Source organism: Anomaloglossus baeobatrachus, chromosome 3 (assembly GCF_048569485.1).
Source record: "Anomaloglossus baeobatrachus isolate aAnoBae1 chromosome 3, aAnoBae1.hap1, whole genome shotgun sequence".
Classification (NCBI taxonomy): domain Eukaryota; kingdom Metazoa; phylum Chordata; class Amphibia; order Anura; family Aromobatidae; genus Anomaloglossus; species Anomaloglossus baeobatrachus.
The window spans coordinates 429,475,516-429,493,590 of NC_134355.1; the positions used below are offsets into that span (position 1 = coordinate 429,475,516).

At 49.8% G+C, this 18,075-nt stretch overlaps 1 protein-coding gene across 1 annotated transcript in view; it reads right to left on the reverse strand.

Annotated features, from left to right (window-relative positions):
• Positions 1–2,384: 2,384 nt before the first annotated feature.
• Positions 2,385–18,075, reverse strand: part of DRC9 (dynein regulatory complex subunit 9) — a 60,194-nt gene continuing 44,503 nt past the window's right edge. Inside the window, exon 10 of the mRNA XM_075340392.1 lies at positions 2,385–2,574. Within this exon, the coding sequence (XP_075196507.1) occupies positions 2,446–2,574 (129 nt within the window). The 3' untranslated portion in view covers positions 2,385–2,445. The remainder of the gene's footprint in view (positions 2,575–18,075) is intronic.

Here is an 18,075-nt window from a genome sequence, read left to right on the forward strand (position 1 = left end):
TGAATACCCACCTCAGCTATCAGCTGCTGTCACTCATCAAGCTGCTGATTTTACATATTTGCTTGTGTTTCAAAACCTATACATCCTAGTTGACCACTAAAGATATGTAGAGAATCAGCGTATAGCACTGGCTTCAGATTATATAGGAAAATCCTGGTGATTGGTGCGCTTTAATGACTTTGAAGTGACTGCATCAAACAGATGTATATGCTCACCTAAAACTGACCTCAGTAAATTGAAATAAACCCAATGTGATCTGTTGTCTAAGGAACTGTGAGGCGTAGATGAAATGGTAATTACATAGTAAAGCATTGTGCATACCAGGGCTGTGGAGTCAGTAAGCCAAACCTCTGACTCCTCCATTTTCCTGACTACGACTCCATCATACATGGCTCAAGTTTGTGATAAATTTATTGTAGTAAAATGGTAACATCCAGCTTTTAATAATTATTATAATACACTAATAAACCTATTAAGATAGAACTTAAAATATATATTTATTGGAATACAAGTTTAGAACACAAAACGTTAATAATTTGTAAATATGCAATATACTATGCTGTAAATGGGGGAAAAATGGTTTTCCACAAAAACATACTGAATAACATTTGTGCAGTCTATGAATTTGAACTAGTATAGTCTCCTTCATCATATCTTCCTTCGTAGATGACCTCAAATCTGACCTAATTATTTTAAGGCTAGAGAACAACACCTCTACACTAACTTAGGTTGGTAGCAAAGCGGCTACCACGTGGGCAATATCTCTTACAATCTCTGGGTATAAAGGAGTTGCCCTCATGCGCACAGTCCGTTTTGATGAACTGTTTAATTCTTCTACTTTGAGAGCAAGTGAAAAATGTTGCTGAAATATGGTCACAGTTTGCTATGGTAGTGGAATCTTTTTCCCAGCGGCAGCACTTTGCTGCTCCAAGTTGTCTAAATACTTTTCAAAATTAAACTCCTCATCTGATGAGGCTGAAGATATGGCAACAGTAGCACTGGATGACACAATTCCACATTTTTAGCCACTGTAAATGGGTGATGATGCAACTTCTTCAATTCAGCCACCTATGTCCATTGACCTTCATTTAGTGTTACCTGAGGATTGGCCATGTTAACAAGAAAGTTTCAGTTCAAGCAATCGCTCAATCATTAAATAAGTGCTGTGCCACCAAGTGGCTTGGTCAACAATTGCCCCTTTTCTAGCACGTCTCTTCAAAATGGAATCGATTTTAGGGGTTTTGGCAGCAATAACCTATTTCCTCCCTTTGCTAATCAGAGTTTCAGCAGCAATTCTGGCAAATATAGTAATATTACGATAATCTATATACTATATAGATATGTCTGTTTCTCAGTTACTGGAACAGGACTGTGGCCTTCAATCTCAAACATACTGAATCTGAAGATTTCTTCTAGCTGCCATTCACCTTCATTATTCTCATTCATAAGTTTCATTATACTTATGTTTGAAGCACTATCCGTTACAATAGCAAGAACCTATTTTAGCAGTTCTGAGATGGGTGCAGGCATTCCTTCCTTCCCAGTGTGTCTTTTAGGGCATGTGCATACGTGTGCCTATTGCATGCATTTATGCTGCGTCTAGCACTGCAGCGTAAATGCATGTGTCCTGCGTCTCCTGCACAATCTATGTAGATTGTGCATAATCCTTGCGCACAATGCTTTTTTTGAATGCAGCGATTTGCATGCTGAAATTTTGATCCAAATCGGTGCGTTCAAAAATGCAGCACGTCACTTCTTTCGTGCACTTTGGATGCAGCTCCCACTCTATTTATGGGAGAACCATGGAATCTGCATTTATTCTGCTGAAACACTGCATCTATTATGCAGTGTTTCTGCAGCGATTTGAAGTGCACATGTGCTGACAAATTGCTGCAGAAATGTCAGCATGTACGTGCGCACACAGCCTTACGCTTCTCTGTAGAGGAGAAACTTCATTACTTATGTACATAAAGTGCAGCACCTATTCATCTAAACTAAAAGCCTAGATCCTTTGATCAGGAATAGAACAGACATTTATAGGACATTTCATAACTTTCCCAAATTCTAGAGGAAAAATATTCAGCAAATACTGAATTGAACTATTGTACTCAATTTATTTTATATTTTAGGAGTCTGAGTTGGTCCATTTAATACAGACCACCAAAATGGACACTGACTCTCCCCGACTCCACAGCCCTGGTGTATACATGTGGTCTCCTTTTCAGAACTAGTTGGCAACTAAACATTTAGTAACCAATGTCTATCTAACTTCCATCTGTTGAACTGTGAAAACTACATAGGGATTGGTTGCTGTAGCTAACAAGACCAGATTTATTAGTATTTTGAAAATTTAAAAAATGGGTAAATTAACAGGAATCCACCACTCAAGAGCATCATTTTTATTAATATATTTGATTCTCTCCTGCCTCAAGCCTTGTGAATAACTCATTTCTTTTTTTTACCGCCTTTTTTTGCTTTACCCTTGTTTGCTTTATCTTTCCCTTTCTTGGTTTTTGCTTTTGCATATGGTCCCAGGCCTTTCCGCACCATCATGCCTCTCCACCAGGCTTGTATCTGAAAAGACAATTATGCAGAACATTAACTCAATAAATGTATGTACATTAGGCTATGTCCGCACGCTACATCTTTTTCTGAGGGCATCTTTTTTCCTGTGGTCACAGAAAACTCAGCTTGTGGCCCAAATAAAACGCATGACCTTTTGCCGCTGTTTTGTTAATGCGTTTTTTAAAGCAGAAACAAAATTATAGGATACAAATTGAAAGAATAGAACATATAGAATAGAAATAACATATAGAATGGATTGAAATAACAGAATAGCTTGATAGTGATAGCTAGTTTGGACAGCTTTTTTTTTTTTGGGGGGGGGGGGGGTTTAACCAAATTTTTATTGATTTTAAACATTACCTGTTCTAAATTAACAGCATATTGTTTCACTTTTTACCAAACAATAACCACAATTCTCCCTTTCCAACCTCTCCACCCTAAAAGTATTTGACAAATATTAATCATATAGAACATGTTAAAGGTCAGGATATACAATTTACTATCAATAAAGAGGGTGTTTTTGTTTTTTGTTGATACACATTACACTTCTATCTCTGATCTACTACCTATTTCTAACAATACATACATTAAGATCAACCATATCAGCATATTCAGCTCAGCCTCTATTCTATATTGTTCTTTCAGTGTTGAACAAAGCAGCTACTTGCTTAACATGTTCTCTACGAGGCGGAGCATCTTCATCGATCCAATGTTTGGCTATCAATGTCCAAGCTGCAAATAGCAACCGTGCTACTGCTATTTTCCCAGTGTTCTCCAACACCATATTTTCCATGCAATCCAAAATGCAAACTATTGGTTCTTTAGGGGTCCTACAACCATAAGACCCTTTCTAAAATCATTTAACCTACAATTTCCTAAAAGGAAGGTCCAGAATATACCATAAAACCAAAAGCAAGTGAAATCCTATTAAATGGATGTTATAATAAAGGAACCACTCAGAAAAAAAGAACCAAAAGCATAAATGTAAAATACAAAGATTTTTATTATTATAGAAGTGAACAAGTGCACAGTGGTGGCAAAATAGAAAAATCTCTATCCAGCCCAGAAACAATCTGGATCTACTTGACAGATGGTAAAAAGACTTCTATAAAAGTCCCAGTAATTAAACACCAGTAAAGCTGGAGAAAAGAGGGGGGGGGGGGAGGAAATATAGCAGCCGCTGAATCACCCCAAAGTGATATCTCAAAACTGCCAGCTTTAACAAGATAATACAATACCTTGGGATATGATAAAAAGCAGAAATCCCTAATCCCTCCACAACTTCTCAGAAAATAACCCCACGTCAAACTCCATGGCACCCAAATGCATGTCAAAACTCTGGCCAACTGGTCCAGGAAGCCATTATCTATCCCCCATTTTCTTGAGATGGCTGGATTGTCATTGTAAATAAGCACTTGTACCTTGCTTTCCCCCCCCCCCCCCATATCTCATTTTAGATTGTAAGCTCTCACGAGCAGGGTTGTATTTTTTTCCCCTTAAATATTGTATTGTTTGTATATGATCCTCCTGAATTGTAAAGCGCTGCGGAATATGTTGGCGCTATAGAAATAAAGATTATTATAAAGGGTCAGGTATCCAGATACAGGGTGGACACCCCAACGATCGTTCCACCGCAGAGGGCTTCGTCAGGAGACGTGTGTGTGTGTGTGTGTGTGTGTGTGTGTGTGTGTGTGTATATATAATATGTGTGTGTGTGTGGTTACATGGTGACTAGAAGGGCAAGTGTAATGAACAAAGCCAGATACAGTCTAGTCAATGTGTCCGAAAGTATGTAGATTGTATACTTGCAGTCACATAACCACCCAGCACCAGCGAATACTCCCAGCATGGAGTGAGCACAATCTGAGGATTCACAAGTTTGCAGTCACTCAAAGGCCGGACAACCCCATTACAGCTCAGTTCACATTTATCATGTGTGCTACACTGAATGCTTATGATGGGTTTTCCATCTAAATCTGCAAAATATGTGATTCAGACAGAACCTTGCATTGTAATGAGGCAGATTATTTGGATTTCACCTGGCCTCTGTTCCAACGATGGTTGTCTTTTCAGTGCACAAACACGAGGTCGACTGCATGCTTGTGTAAGCCAAAAGGAGGTGACACCACCAGGAAAGAGGATAGACCGAATCCAAAGTGACTCAGTCTTTCTTATTAGGCTATGTGCCCACGCGACTATGTACCCACGGATAACCTGCGGATTTATCTCTATTTTCTAGATAAATCCGCAGGTTTTAGCAAGCACAGACACTCCCCATGTTATCCTATGAGACATGGAGAGTGTCTGTGTCCATGCTGCGGTATATGCGGCTGCGGATGTCCCGCAGCCGCATGTAACTGCATGTCAATTATTCCTGCGGAAATACCTGCAGATGTCCCCCCTCTCCACTATGGAGATAGAGGCCGGGACTTCCGCAGGTAAGTCGCACGAATGTCTGCAGGTTTACCGCAGATATTTCGCTGGAATCCCGCAGCAATGGATAGCTGCGGATGTCGGGGAGTAGCTGCGGTAAACCTGTGGACGTACCTGCGGATATATCCGCAGGTACATAGTCCCGTGGGCACATAGCCTTATAGTGAATGAAAATTAGGATTCAAACAAAAGCCTCGAAAACAGAACCAGAGATGTAGAAGGAAACCCTGAGAAGTGTTCAAAGTAGAGTGCAGGATAAATTTGAGCCTTGCTATGTTGTGATTTTTGAAAGGCAGAATGAGCAACATTCAACAGCAGTTCAAGAATTTTTCTTCAGCGCTCTATTGGGAGACCCAGACGATTGGGGTATAGCTACTGCCCTCCGGAGGCCACACAAAGCACTACACTAAAAAGTGCAAGGCCCCTCCCCTTCTGGCTATACCCCCCCGTGGTATCACGGGTTCTCCAGTTTTCAAGCTTTGTGCGAAGGAGGTCAGACATCCACGCATGGCTCCACAGATTTTAGTCAGCAGTAGCTGCTGACTATTTCGGATGGAAGAAAAGAGGGCCCATATAGGGCCCCCAGCATGCTCCCTTCTCACCCGTGGATGGTGTTGTAAGGTTGAGGTACCTATTGCTGGTACAGGGGCTGGAGCCCCACATGCTGTTTTCCTTCCACATCCCCTTGTAGGGCTCTGTGGAAGTGGGATCCTGCCGGCCTCTAAGCTCTGACGCCGGGCTCCATCCACAGACCCATAGCACCTGATGGATACGGAGCAGGAGTACAATCAGGGACAAGGCCCTGCATCATACAGGTACTCTGTGTCCCCGGCAGGCACAGACACACTCCGGGCTGGCTGGGTGTTGTAGTGCGCCGGGGACCGTAACGATTGAGTTGGTGTTCCTGCAGTTTACTGGGGGACTTTTGTGTTGTGGGAACGCAGCGCCGACCCCCACTGGACCGGCGGCGCTGCTGTGACTTGTAGTGCGCCGGGGACACGCCGACCGCGCTTTTACGGCGGCGGCGTTTATAAATCCAGTCCCCGGCTTTTGCGGCCTAGCTCCGCTTCGTTCCCGCCCCCACCCTGTCAATCAGGGTAGGGGAGAGACGCTGTTTCGCAGCAGCGACGAGGGCTGGAGCCTGATTTACATGCTCCAGCCCTCTCACTAGGCACAGAGGGAAGCAGGCTTCCCGCTCTTAGTCAGGAACGCCCGGGGCCCGCCCCCCCCTCCTCTCCCAGGACGCCGGCAGCCATTACATGCAGTCTGGCTAGAGGAAGGACGCAAGGCTCTGGGAGACCTGAACTAGGGGGCTTTTGGAGAACACACACCCGCTCTTAAGCGGGCGGTAAGCGGCATTTCAGCTGGCCCCTCTAGTGCCTCAGTGTGCATTGGTGTACTGTGTCACCAGATATATATATTTATTTATTTCTTGCACTGTGAGGTCGCTTCCTGGCTGGATACCCCAGATCGCTCTGAGGAGGCAGCAACATGTCATCCACAAAACGCAAGGCTGCCAAGGCTAGGGCTGTGTACACTGCGTGTGCTGCATGTGGGGCTGCTCTACCAGCAGGTTCCAAAGACCCCCATTGTGTGCAATGCTCAGATCCGGTGCTGCTTCGCCAGCCGGAGTCCGGAGGGGTAGTGACCCAGGCTGAGACGCTTGTAAGTCCTGCCCCGGTGTCAGGGACAGACTTTGCAGTTTTTGCTGATGGAATGTCTGTGACTATGGCAAAAATCCTTGAAACTTTGCAATCCATGACTGGGGCTCAGTCTATGGACACGGCGAGGTCTCTGTCCTCTAATCCCCCTCAGTTGGAATTAATCCAGACTGCAAGGGGGTCCCCGGCTTCCCAGGCTGAGTATTATGACTCAGATGATAGCCCTAGCCACCCTAAGCGAGCTCGCTGGGAAAGACCCTCAACGTCATCACACTGCTCAGGGTCTCAGCGCAATCAGTCGCCCTGTGATGCGTCTGAAGAGAGTGATCAGGAGTCTTATCCTGGAACCCCTCTCAATCTGGATACCCCGGATGGGGACGCCATGGTAAACGAGCTTATCTCAGCCATCAATAGACTGTTGGATATTTCTCCCCCAGCTCCTTCTGCAGAGGAGGCAGCTGCAGAGCAGGAGAAGTTTCGTTTCCTCTATCCCAAGCGTAAATTGAGTGCTTTCTTGGATCACTCTGACTTCAGAGAGTCAATCCAGAAACCCGACGCTCATCCAGAAAGGCGTTTCTCTAAACGTTCTAAGGATACACGTTTTCCTTTCCCCCCTGATGTGGTCAAGCGCTGGACCCAGTGTCCAAAAGTAGACCCCCCGATTTCCAAACTTGCAGCTAGATCCATAGTTGCAGTGGAGGATGGCGCTTCACTTAAGGATGCCAATGACAGACAGATGGACCTTTGGTTAAAATCTGTCTATGAAGCTATCGGCGCGTCGTTTGCTCCAGCATTCGCAGCCGTATGGGCACTCCAAGCTATTTCAGCTGGTTTAGCATAAGGGGATGCTATCATACATCCAGCGGTGCCGCAAGTGGCGTCCCTTACCTCGCAGATGTCTGCGTTTGCGTCTTACGCTATCAATGCGGTCCTAGAATCTACCAGCCGCACCTCAATGGCGTCCGCCAATTCGGTAGTTTTGCGCAGAGCCTTGTGGTTAAAGGACTGGAAAGCAGATGCTGGTTCCAAAAAATGTTTAACCAGCTTGCCTTTATCTAGAGATAGACTGTTTGGCGAGCCATTGGCTGACATCATTAAACAGTCCAAGGGTAAAGACTCTTCCTTACCCCAGCCCAGATCAAGCAAACCTCAGCAGAAAAAATGGCAGCAGAGGTTTCAGTCCTTTCGAGGTTCGGGCAAGACGCAATTCTCCTCGTCCAAAGGGACTCAGAGGACGCAAAGAGTCTCAGATTCCTGGCGGGCTCACGCACGCCCCAAGAAAGCAAATGGAGGAACCGCTTCCAAAGCGGCTACCTCATGACTTCCAGCCCCCCCCCTCCGCATCTCCGGTCGGGGGCAGGCTCTCCCGCTTTTCCGACATTTGGATGTCACAGGTCAAAGACCGGTGGGTGACAAACATTTTGTCTCGCGGGTACAGAATAGAGTTCAGTTCTCGTCCTCCAGCTCGGTTCTTCAGAACCTCCCCACATCCAGACCGAGCAGATGCCCTGCTGCAGGCGGTGGACTCCCTAAGAGCGGAAGGAGTAGTGGTTCCTGTACCGCCTCAGGAACAAGGGCGAGGGTTTTACTCCAATCTCTTTGTGGTTCCAAAAAAGGACGGCTCGTTCCGTCCTGTTCTGGATCTAAAGCTGCTCAACAAACATGTGCACGCCAGACGGTTCCGGATGGAAACCCTCCGCTCTGTCGTTGCCTCAATGTCTCAAGGAGACTTCCTTGCCTCAATAGACATCAAAGATGCTTATCTCCACGTGCCAATTGCTACAGAACATCAACGTTTTCTACGTTTTGTGATAGGAAACGACCATCTTCAGTTCGTAGCTCTGCCATTCGGTCTGGCGACAGCCCCCCGGGTCTTCACCAAGGTCATGGCGGCGGTGGTAGCAGTCTTGCACTCTCAGGGACACTCGGTGATCCCTTACCTAGACGATCTACTTGTCAAGGCACCCTCTCAAGAGGCATGCCAACTCAGTCTACATGCTACGCTGGAGACTCTACAGACGTTCGGATGGATCATCAACTTTCCAAAGTCGAATCTGTCACCGTCACAGTCGCTAACGTATCTTGGCATGGAGTTTCATACTCGAGCAGCGAGAGTGAAGCTTCCGCTGAACAAGCAGCGGTCCCTACAGACAGGGGTGCAATCCCTCCTTCAAGGCCAGTCGCACCCCTTACGGCGCCTCATGCACTTCCTCGGGAAGATGGTGGCAGCCATGGAAGCAGTTCCCTTTGCGCAGTTTCATCTGCGCCCACTTCAATGGGACATTCTCCGCCAATGGGACGGGAAGTCAACGTCCCTGGACAGGAAAGTCTCTCTTTCCCAGACGGCCAAGGACTCTCTACAATGGTGGCTCCTTCCCACCTCATTGTCTCAGGGAAGATCCTTCCTGCCCCCATCCTGGGCAGTGGTCACGACAGATGCGAGTCTGTCAGGGTGGGGAGCAGTGTTTCTCCACCACAGGGCCCAGGGGACGTGGACTCCGCAGGAGTCCACCCTTCAGATCAATGTTCTGGAAATCAGGGCAGTGTATCTTGCCCTACTGGCCTTCCAACAGTGGCTGGAAGGAAAGCAGATCCGAATCCAGTCGGACAACTCCACAGCGGTGGCATACATCAACCACCAAGGAGGGACGCGCAGTCGGCAAGCATTCCAAGAAGTCCGGCGCATTCTAATGTGGGTGGAGGACACAGCATCCACCATATCCGCGGTTCACATCCCAGGCGTAGAAAATTGGGAAGCAGACTTCCTCAGTCGCCAGGGCATGGACGCAGGGGAGTGGTCCCTTCACCCGGACGTGTTTCAGGAAATCTGTCGCCGATGGGGAGTGCCGGACGTCGACCTAATGGCGTCCCGGCACAACAACAAGGTCCCGGCATTCATGGCGAGGTCGCGCGATCAAAGAGCTCTGGCGGCAGACGCATTAGTTCAAGATTGGTCGCAGTTCCGGCTCCCATACGTCTTCCCACCTCTGGCACTCTTGCCCAGAGTGTTACGCAAGATCAGATCCGATTGCAGCCGCGTCATACTCGTCGCCCCAGACTGGCCGAGGAGATCGTGGTATCCGGATCTGTGGCATCTCACGGTCGGTCGACCGTGGTCACTGCCAGACCGACCAGACTTACTGTCCCAAGGGCCGTTTTTCCATCAGAATTCTGCGGCCCTGAACCTGACTGTGTGGCCATTGAGTCCTGGATCCTAGCGTCCGCAGGATTATCTCAAGGAGTCGTAGCCACAATGAGACAAGCTAGGAAGTCAACGTCTGCTAAGATCTACCACAGAACGTGGAAGATTTTCTTATCCTGGTGCTCTGCACAGAGAGTATCCCCTTGGCCATTTGCATTGCCCACCTTTCTTTCCTTCCTGCAATCGGGGTTGGAAAAGGGCTTGTCGCTCAGCTCCCTTAAAGGGCAAGTCTCGGCACTATCTGTGTTTTTTCAGAAGCGTCTAGCACGTCTTCCTAAGGTGCGCACGTTCCTACAGGGGGTCTGTCATATTGTGCCCCCGTACAAGCGGCCGTTAGATCCATGGGATCTGAACAGAGTACTAGTTGCTCTGCAAAAGCCGCCCTTCGAGCCTCTAAAGGACGTTTCCTTTTCTCGCCTGTCACAGAAAGTGGCGTTTCTTGTTGCGATCACATCGCTTCGGCGAGTGTCTGAGCTGGCAGCTCTGTCATCCAAGGCTCCCTTCCTGGTGTTCCACCAGGACAAGGTAGTGCTGCGCCCCATTCCGGAGTTTCTCCCTAAGGTCGTATCCTCGTTTCATCTTAATCAGGATATATCCTTGCCTTCCTTTTGTCCTCAGCCGGTTCACCGGTATGAGAAAGACTTACGTTTGCTAGATCTGGTGAGAGCACTCAGAATCTATATTTCTCGCACGGCGCCTATCCGCCGTTCAGATGCACTTTTTGTCCTTGTCGCTGGCCAGCGCAAGGGGTCGCAGGCTTCTAAAGCCACCCTGGCTCGATGGATCAAAGAACCAATTCTGGAAGCCTACCGTTCTGCTGGGCTTCCGGTTCCTTCAGGGCTGAAAGCCCACTCAACCAGAGCTGTGGGTGCGTCCTGGGCTTTGCGACACCAGGCTTCGGCTCAACAGGTGTGCCAGGCAGCTACCTGGTCGAGTCTGCACACTTTCACCAAACATTATCAGGTGCATACCTATGCTTCGGCGGATGCCAGCTTAGGTAGAAGAGTCCTGCAGGCGGCAGTGACATCCCCGTAGGGGAGGGCTGTTTTGCAGCTCTAACATGAGGTATCTCTTTACCCACCCAGGGACAGCTTTTGGACGTCCCAATCGTCTGGGTCTCCCAATAGAGCGCTGAAGAAGAAGGGAATTTTGTTACTTACCGTAAATTCCTTTTCTTCTAGCTCTTATTGGGAGACCCAGCACCCGCCCTGTTGTCCTTCGGGATTTTTTTGTTGTTTGCGGGTACACATGTTGTTCATGTTGAACGGTTTTTCAGTTCTCCGACGTTATTCGGAGTTAATTTGTTTAAACCAGTTATTGGCTTCCTCCTTCTTGCTTTGGCACTAAAACTGGAGAACCCGTGATACCACGGGGGGGTATAGCCAGAAGGGGAGGGGCCTTGCACTTTTTAGTGTAGTGCTTTGTGTGGCCTCCGGAGGGCAGTAGCTATACCCCAATCGTCTGGGTCTCCCAATAAGAGCTAGAAGAAAAGGAATTTACGGTAAGTAACAAAATTCCCTTCATTTTACACATTTTTTTTTTTAGGTTGTGCACTGTGCGGTGTAATTTAGACGACGGCTTTATAAATTTATTCAGTATGATTACAGCAATATCAGATTTATATGGAATTTTCGGATTTGCTGCTTTTACACACTAAAAACATATTTCTTAAGCTCTTTTTTCACTTCTAACCCACTTCAATTTTCAATAACCTGGCTTTTCCTAAAGAGTTAGGATGGTTACACATACTGCATCCATCTGAATTAGGGGCTCTTCAAGTTTGACAATTCATGCACAAAAGTAGGCTGAAACCCCTCGTTGCTTTCCTGGGTAGAACAGCACTTTAAACTCAACTTTTCTACATGCTCTTCTCCCCTAACGCCTTCACTCCCAAGACATTTTTTTCAAGTCTGATCAGGGTCACTTTATGTGGTACCGTAGGATCGAGGGAAATTGTGGCTACCTCGGTGCTGTTGTCTGTCATTAGAAGAACCATATGCAGGATTTTATACAGTCTATTGTTAACGTGTTCCAAGGTGTTCCACACGGTTTGTGCTGAAAAAGATGACCTAAGTGGGGACTTTTTTTTTTTTTTGTTGTTGGTTAAGTTGAATGCTACTGGTGTTACAGAATATTTTGGATAAGTTCACATTTATCCTGTGCTCTATGCTTAGCACTTACATAAAAAGTTTCCAAGCGTTAGTCCAGACTCCTTTTGGCCCCTGTTCAGTGGTGTCTTTCTTTTTAAAGGTGCACAAAACTGGTGCTGACCACACTTTTGTGCACATCTAAAAAGACGAGTAAAAAGATGAACACCAGCGGATAGTCCATCTGCCTCATTACAGTGAATTTTACATTTTTTATTTTTCTGTGAATCACGTTTTTCAGAGATTTACATGTAATCTCCAGTGTAAGTGCTCAGAGTAGAGCACAGGATAAATGTGAGCCGCACCTTACTGAGATCTTTGGGAGGCAAAATGAACAAATCAACAGGAATTGGCTTTATTACTATTTTTTAAGCCATTCACTTTGCAGTATAAGTGATAAGGTGGCTTTATTCCTCAGGTCAGTACGATTACACTGACACCAGATTTATTAATAGAAAATTACTCACAAATAGCTATCACCTGGACGATAACTTATGCAAGTATTTCACCATAGAGAACACCACCAAGTAGATTATGACAATAGAATTTTTATAACTATCATAAAAATCCCCAAAAAAATAGGACTAGGTAAATATTCTTTAAGGTTGCTGAAAAAAAGCGAGGACATCAGATTTGTTACAAATGGACAGAGTGCTAAACAATTACCGTATTTTTCGCTTTATAAAATGCACCCCCAAATTTGGTGAAGGAAAAGAGAATTTTTTTTTTAAATGTTAAATGGGGTCCATCTTATAATGCCAGTGTCCGTCTAACAAATCATATAGGGCAAATGTCCCTCATAGCCGCCCGTCCTAAAATTAGCCCCCCTTATTCTGGATATGGCCCCCTTATATTGAATATAGCCCCCTTGTGCTGGGACACATCCCCCTGTGATGCCCATGGCCCCTATAGATGGCACATCTCCCCTGTGTTTGATATGGCCCCCATACAGCTGCCCATGGCCCCTATAGATGGCACATCTCCCCTGTGTTAGATATGCCCCCATGCTGCTGCCCATAATAAAATAAAACACTCTTTCCTTACCTTCTCAGCACTGTCCCTTCTCGTGTCTCCAACCTCGCAGTTGAGCTCCGGCTTCCTTACTTCCTGGTTCTTGCTGCCGGTCATGTGATCGGCACGGCAGAGTGATATCATCTCTACGTGCCTTATCACAGACAGCAGCAGCAGGAGACCGGAGATCAGCGCTGGAGGTAAGTAAAGGTTTTTTTATTTTACTATGGGCAGCAGCCATATCTGACACAGGGGGGGATCATGTGCGATCAAAGGAGGGCGCAGGCAGATATAATATGCCCCGCTGCCCCAGCACCACACTGATGGACAGCGGCTGTGCATATTATATGAGCGGGAGCAGGAGATCTAACGCTGCTGCTCGCAGCTTTCCCTGCCCCCAGCAGTGCTCCAGAGCGGACCCTGCAGTATATATTATTTATATATATATATATATATATTATACATACACACACATACATACACACCCCCCCGTATATTCGGTTTATAAGACGCACCCCATACTTTCCCCCAAAATTTGGGGGAACAAAGGTGCGTCTTATAAAGCGAAAAATGCGGTAATCTACTAGTAAATTAATCGACCATAATTAAACTTCATACAGAAAAATAGTCTAGCTCACAAATGACAAAATTTCATAAATAACTGAAAGACATGACTTGTGCCTAATTTAACTAAAATTGCTACACTTACACATTCTAGTTAATGCACACACAGCACATTAAGGCATCCATAGTAGTTATAGTTGCAAATGGCATACTAATAGATGTGAGCTTAGAAGAAAGACACTGTGAACTACATAAATCAATTCTGGTCAGTAAAAGGTTCTCTCAGAAGTAACAAGCGCTTACTATCGAAAGTCTTGGTGTGACGATGTCCTCGCCACCTCAATGTACGTTTCAAAATTTCTTCATCTCTAAATCAGCCATCATGTGCTGTGAATGATGCGGGCTCAGCGTGTAAGCCCACATCAAAGGCAGGGACACGACCTTTGACGTAAATGTGTCAAAGGTCAGAAAGGAATAGCATGATGATTGTATGGATAGACTGGGACGTTCCAGATGAGGTGATTCCAAATGTGTGTGTTTGTTGTAAATTAGAAAAATGCTATTTTATTAGCATAATACTTCTCTTTGATATACAGTGCCTACAAGTAGTATTCAACCCCCTGCAGATTTAGCAGGTTTACACATTCGGAATTAACTTGGCATTGTGACATTTGGACTGTAGATCAGCCTGGAAGTGTGAAATGCACTGCAGCAAAAAATACTATATTACGTACCGGTAATGGGATTTTCCTGAGTCGACGACAGCACCCACGAGAGAGGGATCCACCCCCTTCAGGACAGGAAACCTACAGATAAAAAGGGGAGGTCGCCCTCCCTCATCAGTTGGTTGCAGAGACCGGGAGAGGAACCGCCAAAGAATTAGTAAATAACACAGATGAAGCCCAGGACATCCGAAGCGTGAGAAAAAACAAACAAAGAAAGGGCAGGGGTGTAAAGGGTGCTGTCGTCGACTCAGGAAAATCCCATTACCGGTACGTAATATAGTCTTTTCCTTTCGTCACGACAGCACCCACGAGAGACTTAGAGAGAAGACACACTGAGGGCGGGACAACCACGGGAAGAACCAAGCTGCCAAACAGAAGGCCAGCGGAAGAACCAAAGGTCAGCCGGCAGAGCCCGGAAAGCGGAAGGAGAAGACCAGGTCACAGTCCTACCAAACCGTAGAGGAGACATCCGCCACAGCCACCAAGTAGGAGGCCACCTCGCAGGAGAACGATCCGTCACCGGGGAGGACAGGCTGCACCACCGACGCGAGGGAAACCGAAGCCCAGAGCCACCGGGGCAAAGGACGGCACGACACCAGAGGAGTACAGCCGGAACCCTGAAAGACAAAAAACAAAAGACCCATCCAGCCGCCAAGGGGCCGCCGAGCGACCCGGGGGGGGGAACAGCGCCCCCCCCAAGGAAGGACGCGAAAGGAAGGAAGGGAGAAAGAGCACACGACAGAGAGGGGCAAGAAGAGCGCAAAGGGGAGGGCGCCCAACCCCAGAGCAAGACCCCCGGGAGGAGAGCCGGTAGACTGACAGGCCGGCAGGGGCCCCCAGTCGGAAGGAAGCGCATAACCCCACAGAACCCGCAAGACGGGATGTAAACAGGGCGCCCAGGGCAGAAACTGTCACCCGGAGGGGCAGAACAGAGGACAACAGCAGACGAGGAGGTAGGAAGAGAGGCCAGGAAGAGCAACCACAGCCGACCACAAGGGTGAGTGCAGACAGGCGGCCTACAATGCAGCATCAGCAACGCCCCAACAAAAACACACCAGCAAGGGGAGTCCTGCGAGGAAGGGACTCCGCGACAGGAGGGCAGGCCGGGACGGAAGAACTGGAAGGGAGCAGAAAGGAACACCAGAAGCGAAGCCCGAAGCGTCAGGGCCCGGGCAAGGCCAGGGAGGCGCAAGGCGGCAGAGGCGGAAGCCAGAACACAGGCCCCGGCGGTCCAAAGGCCACCGAGGCCCGGAGGCACAGAGGCCAAAAGACCCCGAGGGCAAGAGGTACAGAGGCCAAGAGACACAGACGCCAAGAGACACAGACGCCAAGAGGCAGAGAGGGCAGACGCACAGAGGGCCAGAGACCCAGAGGGCCAGAGGCACAGAAGCCCAGAGGCACAGAAGCCCAGAGGCACAGAAGCCCAGAAGTACAGAAGACCGGAGGCACAGAAGCCCCGAGGCACAGAAGCCCAGAGGCACAGAAGCCCAGAGGCACAGACGGCCAGAGGCCAAGAAGCCCCGAGGCAGGAGACACAGAGGCCAAGAGGCACAGAGGGCAGGAGGCCAGTAGACAGAGGGCAGGAGATACAGAGGCCCGGAGGCCCAGAAGCAGGAGGCACAGAGGCACGGGGCCCCGAGGCCCAAGGCCGGGAGGGCCAGAGGCCAGGAAGCCACAGAGGCGCAGAAGCCACAAAGGCCAGGAGGCCCAGAGGCCGGGAAGGCCGGAGGCCAGGAGGCAAGGAAGCACAGAGGCCAGGAGGCAACAGAGGCATGCAGCCAGGAAGCACAAGCCACAGAGGCCCGAGGCCAGGAGGCACCGAGGCCAGGAGGCAGAGAAACCCGAGGCCAGGAGACAGAAGCCGGAAGCCAGGAGGCACAGAGGCCCGAGGCCAGGAGGCACAGAGGCCCCAGGCCAGGAGGCACAGAGACCCAAGGCCAGGAGGCACAGAGGCCCAAGGCCAGGAGGTACAGAGGCCCAAGGCCAAGAGGCACCGAGGGACAGAGGCACGAGAACAGGAAGTACGAGGCCAAGAATCACGAGGCCCGGAGCACGAGGCCAGGAAGCCCGAAGTCAAGGAGCACGAGACCCGGAGGCACCGAGGACTGAGGCCCCGAAGCACAGAAGCCCGGAGGCACAGAGGCCCAGAGGCCACACAGGCGCAGAGGCCACACAGGCGCAGAGGCCACACAGGCGCAGAGGCCACACAGGCGCAGCGGCCACACAGGCGCAGAGGCCACACAGGCGCAGCGGCCACACAGGCGCAGCGGCCACACAGGCGCAGCGGCCACACAGGCGCAGCGGCCACACAGGCGCAGCGGCCACACAGGCGCAGAGGCCAAACAGGCGCAGAGGCCAAACAGGCGCAGAGGCCAAACGGTACAGAGGGCAAACAGGCACCGAGGCAAACAGGCAAAAGGGCCACAGAAGCCAGGAGGCCCCGAGGCCACAAAAGCCAGGAGGCCACAGAAGCCAGGAGGCCACAGAAGCCAGGAGGCCCGGAGCCACAGAATCCAAGAGTCCCGGAGGCCACACAGGCCCGGAGGCCACAGAGGCCAGGAGGCCACCGGGGTCAGGCGGCCACAGAGGCCAGGAGGACACAGAGGCCAGGAGGACACAGGGGCCAGGAGGCCACCGGGGCCAGAAGACCACAGAGGCCCAGAGGCCACAGACTACCACAGAGGACACAGGAGGCCACAGAGGGCAGGAGGCCACAAAGGCCAGAAGTCCACACAGGAGGCCACAGAGGGCAGGAGGCCACAAAGGCCAGAAGTCCACACAGGCTAGGAGGATACAGGGGCCAGGAGGCCACAGCGGCCAGGCGGCCACAGGGGTCAGGAGGCCACAGGGGCCAGGTTCCACCGAGGCCAGGAGGCCATAGGGGCCAGGAGGCCACAGGGGCCCAGGAGCTCAGAGGCAGGAGGCACAGAGGCCACCGAGCACAGACCAAGAGGGCACCCCGGCTCACACCCCAGGGCAGACACCACCAGGACGCCGGCCACAACTCAGCAGGAGGGACGCTGACGGCAGAGGGACTGACCTAGAAGGGGAGCAACCCCGGACAGAAGGGCAGGGGGAAGGGCTGGCAGAGATCGACAGCCGAGTCCCCCCCTGAACCGTAGAAGCAGGAGCACAGCTTTCGGGCCACCGACGCGGAGACAGATCGTGGACGCGGCAGGCCCAGGACACGCCCCCCACGTGCACACGCCGTGCAGCGGCGAAGACGCAGGCACGCGTCAGGGAGAGGCTCCGGCCCGACCGCCATAGACTCACCAGCACCGCAGCGTCCGGCCAGGATGGAGAGGGAGCACGGGCTTCACTAGGAACCTTCCCGGCCGCTCCCCCGGAAGCGCTCCTGCAGACTTCCGGGTCACTGCAGCAGGGAAGCGTGCACTGTTGACGCGACAGGGCCTCCCCTGCCGCGCACACGATCCGGTAGAAGCACACCCTGCTGCAGGCGTCATATCCCTGGAGGCAAAGCCGGACCAGGAGAAAGAGGACGAGGTGCACCGGAGGACGGAGTCCACGAGGGGAGCTCCACCGACCGTGCTTCCAGATCCAAAGCTCCGCCGTTCCCTAGGAGACCGCACGGACTCAACAGGACCCAGGCACTGTAGGTTCCGATCCCAGCAGGACAGGAAACCAAACTGATGAGGGAGGGGGACCGCCCCTTTTTATCTGTAGGTTTCCTGTCCTGAAGGGGGCGGATCCCTCTCTCGTGGGTGCTGTCGTGACGAAAGGAAAAGAATGTTATTTCTTTTTTTATT